The sequence below is a fragment of the Capricornis sumatraensis genome, chromosome 13 (genome assembly GCF_032405125.1).
Source record: "Capricornis sumatraensis isolate serow.1 chromosome 13, serow.2, whole genome shotgun sequence".
Classification (NCBI taxonomy): Eukaryota; Metazoa; Chordata; class Mammalia; order Artiodactyla; family Bovidae; genus Capricornis; species Capricornis sumatraensis.
Window position 1 is genome coordinate 37,154,487 of NC_091081.1, and position 12,461 is coordinate 37,166,947.

The window sequence follows — 12,461 nt, forward strand, 5'->3', positions numbered from 1 at the left end:
CCAATCAGAAAGCCCACCAGGACGAGCTGGCCTTGGCCCGCAGTCTCAGGTCTTTCTGGGCAGGCCACGGTATTCGCTGAATGTGTGGACACCCTCGGCCTCGTGATAAGGATGATGAAACTTGGGGTGAGTAGTGTCCCTCGCCCTTCTAAGCACACTAGTGAACCTGCACAAAAGTTACCGCTCTGCTGTTGTGTCAGGCCCCTCTGGGCACAGAGTGCCCTCAAAAGAGGCCGCTTGGGGTGCTGCCGGGGTGGATGAGTGGGGCGCTCAGCCAGGACCCTGTCCTTCCTGAGAAGCCGGGGCCGGTCATGCAGAGGGAGAGGGAGTCTGACGTCTGTTAAACTCCTTTGGAGTTGAGAGGGCGGAGCCTCCGTTGACTCAATGGGTTCCCGCGGTCCAGGTGGGCAGGGAGCCCGGACGGTGTCCGGTTGTGTGTGAAAGCTTGCCTGGGTGACAGACCCACTAAACTACTTCTCAAACCGCCAGCCGGGTCGGAGTGCATCTTTTAAGGGTGTCTCTGTGTTTCACAGGGCTTGGCGAGGCGTGGGGCCACTCGAGTAGGACCAGCCCCCTGGACAACGTCGGCCGCGAACTGGGCTCGCACCTGCTCCAGGTACTGACGCGGCACGTGTGCGAGGGCCGGAGCCAGGCTTCCTGTTCCCCAGAAAATGGGGAACTGTCCGAAGATGGCCGTCTCACACGCGGTCCCTATGACTCCTTATAAAGTTAAAATGTTAGGCTCCTGACCTCGCTGGGTGTGGAAGTCTCCTGGCCAGGTGGAGAGGGAGGAGCAGGTGACAGTAAGCGCGTTGGGTTTGGAGGGGAGCCCTTTAAGGCCACAGTCAGGACGGGTGAACAGAGGGAGGGCGCACCATCCGACACCACTCGGCAGAGGGAACCGCAGCCCTCGGGCCAAGCTGCCGAAGCCCGGCTGCACAACCGTCCGAAATGAAGGATTTATCCCAGAAATAGCCGGAATCTGGTAGAAATGCCCGTCAGTGCTTTAAGCCCACACATTCCGGGTGCAGCTGCGACCACAACTCGTTTCATCTGCTTCCTGTAGCTCCCGGGGCTCCTTCCTCTCTCCAGGCGCCCTCATCCCAGCCCTGCCAGGCCGTGCAGGGACCCTCGCGGTAGCACACATACCTCCCCAGGTAATGAGTTTATCCATTGTGGAGGTGCCCATTACCACGTTGTTTGCAGTGTACACCGTTTGAAATTGTCCATTGCCTGAGTAAGTCGCCTAGCAACTATTTAAAAAAGTAAAACTCCCCGTTGAATTTTTAGACTTGACACTTGTACCCCACCCTGCACCCTTTTATTCTTGTTATTCAAGTCCACCAAAGCTCCTCATGTGGGAGCCTTAGCATCAGACTGGGGACTCTCAGATGGTCCTCCCTCCCTGGCCAGGCATGCTTAGCGTCTCATGGCAGGAGTGGCCTGGCCTTTCCAGTCTCATCACTATTCAGTTCCTCCTTCAATCCCAGAGGCCAAAAGAGATTTTAGTTTCATAGGGCAAAGAGAGGCCCTGTGTGAGCATTCCCTTCCAGGTGTGGCCTCCACAGCCCTGAATTTAACTAAAAGGCACTATCTCTTCCCTTTCTCGGGGACACCTTTCATCGGTTGTCTCTCAGCAACTGACCCCCTCCGAAATCCCTCCATATTCCCAGCTAACTTTCCTCATCAAAATAAACAAGAGAGCACAACCCAAACAGTCACCCCTTCTAGTCCTTGCCCAGTGTTTTCCCTCATCTTCATCCCAGACTCCTCACAGGACTTAGTGATCCTCTCGGTTTCCATGGCTTACCCGGCTCTCCTTACTCCCACACTACTGCAGTATGGCTTCTCTCCTAGAAGGTGTGCTCTGCACAGGCTGTATTTTGCTGTTCAGCATAAGATGCTCATCTCTTATCTTACCTGACCTCGTTCATTCCACAAACACAGGAGGGCCAGTTGCATGCCAGGCAGAAAGCCCTGGCCTCATGGAACTGACATTCTAAGGAGAGCAGCCTTGCAAATCCACTCAGGTGCACTGCATAGTAAGACAGTGGTGTGGGTGCCATGGAGAAAAAGAAGGTGAAGAAGAAAAGGGCTGTGTTTAGTGGTAAGACAGTTGCAGAGGACCTCACTGGGAAGGTGACATTTGGGCAAAGACTGGATGGAGGTGACATGGCTTACTTGACATTCTGCCTCTCCCTTAGTCTCTAAAGTAGCACATTTTCCTGGATTCTTCCCCTTCTCTGCTTGCTAGTCTAGGTTTTCTCACCACTGTTTGACTATAAATGCTGGCATTTCCCCAAGGCTCCAGCTTTGTTTCTCCTCTTACAGCTTCAAGGCTTCCTGGGTTATCTCAGCCAACACCACCATATCAACTCCTTTCCCCACATTTGCATGACTTCTTGTCTAGACATCCCTCTCCTGAGCAACAGACCTTTATTTCCTGCTGCCGTCTGGACACATCCAAATGGAAATCTGCCTATACCTGAAATTTAGCATGCCCAAGACAAGAACTCACTATCTCCTTCTTCCAGACTTCCACTCATACTAAAACTCACCATGCCTCTGTAAATTTCAATGATCTTGAAGTCAGTCTCAGCTTCTCTTTCTGCCACCACAAATTCCACAACAGCCAGAATCATCTTAGACTCTTTCCCCACTCTGTCTTCCTTGAACCACCGAGTTGAGGCTTGACCATCCCTGATTTCCTCATCTCCCCTCTTTCCTCCTATAGGTCACTGTCCACATTCTGCCAGAAAAATGAAACAAAAAACACCACCAACACATCCACATTTAAGCCTGCTATGTATTTCCCTACTCTGTTGGAACCTGATGCCTGCAAAGCATCTCTGAATTCCTCAGAATGACATCCCAAACTCTCCAACAATCCAGCACCAGTGTATTTCCTCAGCCTCATGTCTGGTACACCAAACCTTTCATGCCTGAATACACCAGATGCATCCTCTCCTCTCCCCCAGTGCCTGCTTTCTATATATCATTCTTCTGTCTAGGATGACCTTCTTCCCTTTTCATATCCAGGCTTCCTCTTCAAGGTTCTGCTCAGACAGCTCTTCTAAATTCTGCTTCTCTGACCACTCTGATTTTCCCCAGGTCTCAGGCTACTCAGCCTCTAGTCCTTCACAGCACTGTCCATTCAGCTGTATGGTCATTATATAGGCTTTAGGTCTGTTGTCCCTTATACATTTCCGGCTCCTTGAGAGCAGGATCTGACTCATCCTGATGCTCCACCACCTGGACTGAAGCCTTATTCACAAAGATAAAGAAATGGTGAAAGTCTAAGATTTTTCTTCGTGGAGAGCCTGTCAGTTTGCTACATCAGTGTAAACATACACATATACTCTGTAGCACTGCTGTGTGGACTTGCTGCCCCGAAAGACTCTCATCTCCTAAATCCCCCTCTCCTGGACTCTTTCCAGAGCCACTGGCCAACTGCCTTCTGTCTACAAACTTTTCAGACTGCCAGCCCTTCCACATCTCCCAGTGCCTACTGTTCCCCAAACCCCACTAGCACGCTTTCCATTATAGAATGTCCCACCATGAAACTCTCCAAGACTGACACAGGAAACCTCTGGTTTTCTTAGTACCCATCCCACCTCTTATCACAGGCTATGGTTTTCCCCCAGAATGTCTGTGTATGTGTAGATATGTCTGCTTTGTTCATTTCTTGAATCCTCAGTCTTGGAGGACAGTAGCTTCACCCACCACTTCCTCCATGCTTACCAATTTGGAATGAACAAAAGAACTCTTGTGGCTAGGTTTTTTTTCTTTTTTTCTTTTTTGCCCTCCTTCCTGCTAGCCTCTGTCTACTCCATCTCTCTGTACTTCTGTATCACTCCCCCCCATCCCCAATTTCTCCCAATGGCCCAGAGGGCTCTCCATTCAATGGTTTCTGTCTCCGCAGACTCTGGATGGTTTCATCTTTGTGGTGGCCCCAGATGGGAAGATCATGTACATCTCTGAGACAGCCTCAGTCCACCTGGGTCTTTCTCAGGTAGGTGAGTGGTCCACACCTCCAGCCTTCAATATTTACAGCCAGGGCTGGAGGCAGGGGGTGGGGCTTTCCCAAAGCGTTTCTATGTGTTTCTAGGACTGAAAACATCTCAGTTGGCAGGAGGTCTGGATCTTCCCCTTCCTCTAATTGTCCTTTAGCATCCACCCCAAGCCCTTTTGGCTGCCTTTTCCAGCTGCTATAGCCTAAACCAAAGACATACATATTTATGTCATGATGTCTTTTTCAGATTGCCAGGAAGCTGTTACTATTACTACTGCTACTATTACTATAATTACTATTGTTATTCTTTCCTCTCACAGATAAGGAAACTGAGGCTTAGATAGGTTGCAATAGGTAGCAGGCAGAACTGGAATTAGAACTCAGGATCAGCTCTGGAGCTGAGGCTCCTGTCCCCTGCAGACCCCCTGGCTCAATCTTTCAGCCCCTCCGTGGGACGTCCCACCACCTCGGAGACGGTGATACCCACCTCTTTACAGGTAGAGCTGACCGGGAACAGCATTTACGAATACATCCACCCGGCGGACCACGACGAGATGACAGCGGTGCTCACGGCCCACCAACCCTACCACTCTCACTTCGTCCAGGGTAAGGCAGCCGCGTGCGAGCGACACCGGGGCCCCATCGCAGTCAGCTGCTAGCTGTTCCTCCTTTAGCTACGGCAGGGACCGTGGCGCCGCCGCCTTTCTCACGTGCTCCCCACCCCAACCCCACCCCCCGCAGAGTACGAGATCGAGCGCTCCTTCTTCCTGAGGATGAAGTGCGTCTTGGCCAAGAGGAACGCGGGCCTCACCTGCGGCGGCTACAAGGTGCGTGGCTGAGAAAGATCCACGCCTCCTGGCGGCCGCGCCCACCGAGCAGCGTGCCGGCGAAGGGGGCAGGGCTGGAGGCTCGTGAGGGTGGGGAGAGGGGTTCCTGCAGCCAGGACTACCCTGGACGGCTCTCCCCCACCCCAGCCCCAAACGTCACAGCGCCGCTGTGACGGGCGCGTGGCAAGGGCCATTAAACTTTGTGAACAGCTGGAGACTGTGTTTTAAGCTTGCTTACGTCTCAGTGGGTTCGAATACTGCCTTGAACGCTGGGGATCTTAACCTCGGGCTGGTAATGGGCCTTAGGGATGTGTAAAGCATCTGAAACAGTTCGGTGGATTCGAAGAGTTTACTCATAGCGTCAGATTCTGCCCCCTCCCCCGCCAGAGGTTAAGAACCAGAGCTTTAGCTGGAATGCAAGATTTTCTTGTTTAATGGCAGCGAACATGAAGATCCCAGAGCCCCACTTGGCGATCTGAATGTATTAGGGTTGGGCGGGCTCAGGCCTCTGCATTTTCATCAGTTCTTAAATGAGTCCACTGAGGCTGGAGCGTCAGTCCCTTGAGACACGTGGGAGCCCCATAACAGTGGACACTTCAGTGCACCGGCTGTGGGGCACAGGCGTTTGTGGCCGAGAAAAGTCTGCAAATGTTTCAGTCCCTTTTCCACCTTTTTGGGGTGTTTCCTGCCTGTGGCTGAGCCTCCGGCCTTCCCCGTCCGCCTCAGGTCATTCACTGCAGCGGCTACCTGAAGATCCGCCAGTACAGCCTGGACATGTCCCCTTTCGATGGCTGCTACCAGAACGTGGGCCTGGTGGCCGTGGGCCACTCGCTGCCCCCCAGCGCCGTCACGGAGATCAAACTGCACAGCAACATGTTCATGTTCCGCGCCAGCCTGGACATGAAGCTCATCTTCCTGGACTCCAGGTGGGTGGCCAGGGCCGGAGTCCGCCCTAGCGGGAGGGCGGCCCAGCTCAGTCGCCGAGAGCCCCTCGTCGACCCATTTTGTGGATGAGGTGACTGAGGGAGCCCTGAGAATTGAGGATGGGCACAGCTCTGAGGTGGCTGTTCGCGGTGGGGGCAGTCCCGCACCCCGCGCTCATCCCGTGGGGTTACTCTCCGCAGAGTGGCGGAGCTGACAGGGTACGAACCTCAGGACCTGATTGAGAAGACTCTGTATCACCACGTTCACGGCTGCGACACCTTCCACCTGCGCTGCGCCCACCACCTGCGTAAGACGCCACCTTGCCGGGCGGGAGGTGGGGGCGGGACGGTGCTGGTAAGGGGAAGCGGCGGTGGTGTTGCTAGGAGAGGCCCAGCGCGCCTTGCCCCAGTCCTGGCCCCAGCTCATCTGCCTAATCAGCCCCGGGCCTCCTGCAGGCCGAGGGAGTTTCTGAGTTCCCGGGTGAGGTTCTCCCAGGAAGGTCTTGTTCCGCCTCCTCCCCTCCCCCAAGATGGAAATGGAATCTAAGGCTTCCCCACTGGGCTCAAGCTCGCACTGACTCACTTCAGCTTTGAAACAACTTTGCTTTGAGCTTAATCTCCTGGGATAGGGAATGCGAGCATCCGGGAGTTGATGCCCACACCTGACCTTCTATAGTTAGAATGTCGAGTCTCGAGAATCCCCCAACTTTTAAGTGTTCCCCTCTTTTTTAAATCTTGAGGGACCGGAGGACTCAATGCAGCTCAACAGGACGAATTGTTCGTTTGGGAATGTTCTGGATGTCTCTCCCTCCTGCCTGGGCGCAGCTCTTAGGGCTCCCTGGGGACCTGCACTCCCCACCGCCAGGGGTAACATCTGGGCCGATTCAGGAGCAAGTCTGTTCACCACGAGCCGTCTTCTGTCTCCATCAGTGCTGGTGAAGGGGCAGGTGACCACCAAATACTACCGGTTCCTGGCGAAGCACGGCGGCTGGGTGTGGGTGCAGAGCTACGCGACCATCGTGCACAACAGCCGCTCGTCCAGGCCGCACTGCATCGTCAGCGTCAACTACGTCCTCACGTGAGTGCACGCCTGGGACTCCGTGGCCCACTGCAGGCGACGCTGGTCTCCTCAGGCGAGGCTGGGGTCCACTGGGTAGGGTCGGTTTTGACCCCGAGCGCTGACTGCGCTGGGAGGTGACAGCTCTAGCACTTTCATCATCATGAAGAGCGGTCCTTATGTTCCAGAGAAAGGTTTGGGAGTTTTCCCCTTCACAGTCTATTTTTTGATTTCTACTCTCTCTTTTTTAACCTTTTAAGCGCACTCTTAAATAAAATTTAATATGGCAGGAAGAGAGAGGGAGGGAGGGAGTGAGAGAGAGAAGGGTCCTACGTACGGAGCCATTTATAGTGAACAAACAGGACATCTGTTTCACTTTTCAAAGCTGGGTTTGAAGTGCTTAATTTTAACCAGAGTCTCCAATCAAAGTTCAGAGTTCTGAGAGTGATTCGTCCCTGAACCACCAAGAGGGTTTAAGTGACCAGGAGGGTCTAACTTCAACCTCTAGGAAGTGAAGAGACCCCACAGGAGCTAGGGCTGCCAGTCGTGGTGGGGCCTTTCTGTTGCCCTGTCCTCTCTAGGTGAGGAACCGGTCTGGAAGCCACCTGTGGATGAGACTGGCTGGGCGGCCAGGTGACCACACTGGAACCTTAGTCTTTCTAGAAACAATAATCATTTCGGTTTGCCAATGTGGCCCTGTAGGCTGATCACATGTCCTGGTATGCCACTGGTGAAGAAAACACATTCTGTATAATGTTAGTGAAAGTAGAATCGCTTAGCGTTGAAGCCTTTATGAAGAACCCTTTTGTGTGCAGTTACCTCTTGTTGTTGTTTTTCATTTTTTAGTGCAGGTTGAAATTCTTGTGATTTTAGAGAGCCTGAGCAGTTATTTACTTTGGAAGCACTGACATACTGAGCACTTAGTAGGAATGCTATTTTGACATTAGGATGTTGGTTAAAGGGTGCTATCTTGAATCAGACTATACTATTGGCCATGAGGAATAGATTAATTTCATGTTCTTTTAACTCAGCAAATTAAAAATGTAGTAGTTGGAAATATTATGCTTGGCAATAGGATTATTTACTCTGCCCTGTTTTACAATAAAATTTAATTCAGTAGACTTGGAAAATGAATTTGGCTTAAATGAGGATTCAGTATTCAAGAAAAATAGCTGGTGATAAAGAAACTTTTTCTTTCTTTCATTTTAGTAAATGGTATTGAAATGGATACTGTTAAGTTTTTGTAATAACAAGAAGGCTGTGGATTTTAATACAGAGCAGAAAACATACCAATATTTGGGGTACAAAACCATCTATTTTAATAAATGCAGCTTTTCACATTATTAAGATAAACATAAGAGAAAACGGCAAAATATAATTCATAAAACAAGCCACTTTGTGAAGCAGAAGTATTAGAGTGAAAAATTATGTCTGCTTACCATGGAAAGGAAACGGACATTCTTTAAGAAGGTGCTTTGTATGTCTGAGACATCACGAGCATTATACATACACTCTGTTCTCTGGTGGGTGCCTGTGGTTAGTAATCATTTGTTATCAAACAGCAGGGTATATAGTCACACAGCCCCATATAAATGATCAGAATGCAAGTTGGACCTCCCAATGGGTAAACTTAATTTATGTTTAGAGTCATTTTGAAATATTCTGTTTTGTTTTCTGGTGGGCAAGTGTACTTTCTTTCTTTTGTTGACTCCATCATTCTTCACTTTACACACTTCAGAGCTGCAGGATTAGGCTCCCAACTTTACATAAGATTAAAAAGATGTAATGAGGATAAATGATTTACAGAAGAAAAAATAGCATTGCACATGATTTTCTGAATGTTTTATACTGCTGAATGAAAAGAGAAATAAACACACAGAAGCACACAAGATGAAAAGCTGAAATTGATTACCCTTTTATGAGTCTCAGCTCCAATTCTTTGTATAAAAATTCTGAGAACAATTTTTATAGCTGTAAATGTGGAAATTGCCTTAGATGGAATGTCATCAAGTGGCTCTGTGTGTGTTGACAGGATTTTCATAATGAACAGGTTGCAGTTTGTTTGATGTGTATATCACACATCTGGCTGGAAGTTACTAATTTACATTGTCTTAGCAAATTAAATAGATGGCTATTGATTCTCTATGGTAGCAGTGAACTACCACATACATTTGTTTTCAGGGCTAGTTCTCTGTGAAGCCTGAGAATGATAAGTGAATTCCTTCCAAATACACTATCTCAAACAATACACGGCAAACCACAAGCCCCTCCAAATAACTTGACAGGCCAGATGTTTTCCAAATTTAGATATTTTAATAGCATATATTGTGAGGGGGTTTTCATGTCATGAAAGCAGAGAGAAGTTTAGATAATCATTGGTCAAATGAAAGTTGACATTTTGGTGGGAGCTATATTCCTGAGAAACTCATTTTTCTGATTTCCTGATGGTAAATTTATTGTTCAAGTTAAAATATGCCTAGAAAAATCAGTCATTATTATCTAACAAAAGTAATGATGAATAGAAATATTCAGTTACCTTGTTTTAATTAGTGGCTGTGACAGTGAATGTAGGAATTTTAGAGGCAGTGGTACTTATACTGGCTTTGTATGACCTCTGTACAAAATGTTGATATTCTGAAAATCTGGAGAAAAAAGGACAAGACACTATGATTAAATTTTTAAAATTCTCTTAGTTTTTCTCTGAGTCTTTGAGGGTCCGTGGAGCTTGTGTAGCTCTTCATTAAAGGCTATCCCTCCCCCTAAAAAACCCAAAACAGGTAAAAAAAAAAAAACTGATCAGCTCATGACTCTCTGTAAGGCACACATACCCTGTTAGCTTTTAAAAAAACCTTTCTATAAACTTTGAGTGCCCACAGGCTTTGAAATAAGTGTTAAGTATGACAGGCTGACAAAGCCTTACTCCCTAATTATTTTCAAGAGGAGAGTTGAATGGAGCTAGTGTCTAGCTAGTAACAGTGACTGTGGACAAAGTCCAGAGAAACGTAGAGAGTGAAAAAGAGCATACTGTGTAAAGCCTAAGTAATTTTCTTGAATTTGTATTTCCTTGAGTTTGTTTAATTAGTAGTATTAATTATTCATAGGCAGTTCAGATGGAAAACATTAATACTCAATGTGAAGAAAATTGAAAATGTGGAACACCCAATAAACTATGAAAAGTAATTTCTAGAAAAATGAATGGTCTTGATTCTCTTTATGTTTTAAAAACAAAACTTTTATAATCTATTCTTAAGGATAAACCAATAAGATATAAAAATCTCACTTTAAAATCTTTTAAAACAGAATTTTCAAAAATACGAAAAGGTTGAAAGAATAGTACAATGAATAACCGTATACACGTCATCTATAAGCCATATTTGCTTTATGTCTCTCTCTTCCTATGTGTATGTCTATTTGTGTATGCACTTTTTCCTCTGCTGAATCATTTTAAAATAAACTACAGACATCACGATACATCATCCTTAAATAACATTCCCTTACATAGACACTATACCATTTATGATGGCACATTTAAAGTGTTCAAATTACAGTGTTTAGAAGGTTGCAAAAATATACATGAGATCTAGTCTACTGATGCCATTAAAGACAGACTGCCACTGAAATTCATCAAGTACTCACTGATGTGTGATCTCATTTAAGCTGATTGATAGATTATATATTGTGAGGGGACATCAAAACCCCTTGTCCTTTTCTGTAGTATATAGTAGTAAAATGTTATTGTATTTTCAACTAGACTTCTAATGTGAATTGTAAACAATAAAAGCTCATATTTCACTTGGAAAGTAAAAGAGAAGATTTTTGAGAGTGATTTGGTAATTTTGGAATCAGATACATTTAATATCTTCAACCATTTTTGTTGTTGGTAAAGAAGACTTCTCTGTTTATTTCTAAGTTTAGGATGGAACAGTGTTTCAGTGGAAAATCTCACATCCTGTTTTAGAGTGATTCATTGAACATATAGAAGAAGGTAATTTTCTGTGTTACAGTTTCTATCTTAGTGTTAGAGAAGGCAGAACAAATAGAGACAATTTACATTAGTGGTCCTTATAACTTGCTATCTACTGATAATCTTGTAAATTTGTGGAAAAGTTAGGGCAAATGGCGAAGGAGCCATACTTCCTTCATGGGGAAGGGGGGACAAAGAGGATATCTACATTGTAATTTTTGCAGATCCCATAATTTTTGTTCTTCTTTGCATAAAACCATTGTTCTCATAATTAAAAAGGGTTTTTAAGTGTTAACATATTCTGTGAATATAAACCTTATGTATCCTTACCATAAAGCAGTAAACATAACATGCTCATATTAGTTTGCTCTTTCAAGTGTATTGAGTGTTGAGTTAATTTGAGCACTTAAAATTTTTTAAAAATTTGATTAACTTAAAGGCCCAGGGATATTATTGTTGTTACTACTAGGAAATTTTAAAAAATGTATTCCAAAAACTTGACCAATAATTCGGGTAGTTATAAAAAATGGACTTTATTTTTCTGGTTAGCAAAACCATCCTTTTATATTACAGATAATGTCAAATGAATCACCTTTTGACTTAGCAATCTACATCAAAATGTAATTTACTCTTGTGCCTCAGATCAGTGGAGCACTTGTTGAATAGATTTAATGTTTTTGATCATTAAAAATAATAATTGTATACCAATGTATACTCTCAAATCAGGATTGCCCCTTAATTGTGTTGAATTATTATTATGATAAAATTGAACATCAAAACCCCTTGTCCTTTTCAAAGGACTTGTTATGTAATTGAATTGTCATAGAAACAAACTGAAGTCACATTTGTGTGGATAGTACTTTTTGACAATCAAAGCTGTTAGTAGTAATTAATAGTGATTTTATAACTACCAAAACAATTTGTTAAAGGAAAGAGCTGGGACACTTAGTCAGTTTTATAGTACGTAATACCAGTACTCATTTAAATAATCTTACCTTCCGTACCTTTCATATACTTTTCACTAATTGTAATTCTTTTGTCAAAATGATCATATGTAGTCTTGAATTCATCATTTATACTCAACATTTTTCCCCATGTTGAATTCACATTTCTTTAAAATGCTGTCGCATTCATTACTTCATTTGTTTTTTTGACAGCTCTGTGTGGTGGTTGGGGCCAGGATCACACTCCCCATTTCCTATGTGAGGAAGCTGAGGTCAGGTCCATTGAGTAAGTGGTGAAGCCAGGGTTAAAGCCTGGAGTGTTGATTGTATCCCCTGGCTCTCTGTATGGGGTTGGGGGCTGGGAGAAAATGTCTGGGAGAGAGGAATGGGTTTAAATGAGTAAGGCCTGCAGGTTTAGGCTACCCAAGTTCTGGATAGGCTTTCATCTGAACTCATGATGGAGCCAAACACTGCCTCTGTGTTGCTGCTTCACAAGTATTGATAAGTATAGATATTGACAGTTTAGGGGGTTAAATGAGCAGTGCTGCCTTCTCAGTGACGTTCAGTTAAGGATGTATCTTCTTTCCCCTTAAGGACATTTTTATTTTGTAAGAAAAAAATGTGGCCTGCAAACATTTTGCTTTATCGAATTGTTTGTTTTTAGATTACATAAATACAAAGTTGATATTACTAATTATTTCATTTCTACAACCAGATTTAACATTTTATGTTCT

The 12,461-nt window shown here is 45.6% G+C and overlaps 1 protein-coding gene across 1 annotated transcript in view; it reads left to right on the plus strand.

Moving 5' to 3' along the window:
• SIM1 (SIM bHLH transcription factor 1) overlaps positions 1 to 12,461 on the plus strand; it is a 68,862-nt gene that overhangs the window by 8,820 nt on the left and 47,581 nt on the right. Inside the window, exons 2-8 of the mRNA XM_068985374.1 lie at positions 534 to 616; positions 3,923 to 4,012; positions 4,510 to 4,618; positions 4,754 to 4,839; positions 5,566 to 5,765; positions 5,964 to 6,070; positions 6,693 to 6,840. Coding sequence (XP_068841475.1) covers positions 534 to 616; positions 3,923 to 4,012; positions 4,510 to 4,618; positions 4,754 to 4,839; positions 5,566 to 5,765; positions 5,964 to 6,070; positions 6,693 to 6,840 — 823 coding nt within the window. The remainder of the gene's footprint in view (positions 1 to 533; positions 617 to 3,922; positions 4,013 to 4,509; positions 4,619 to 4,753; positions 4,840 to 5,565; positions 5,766 to 5,963; positions 6,071 to 6,692; positions 6,841 to 12,461) is intronic.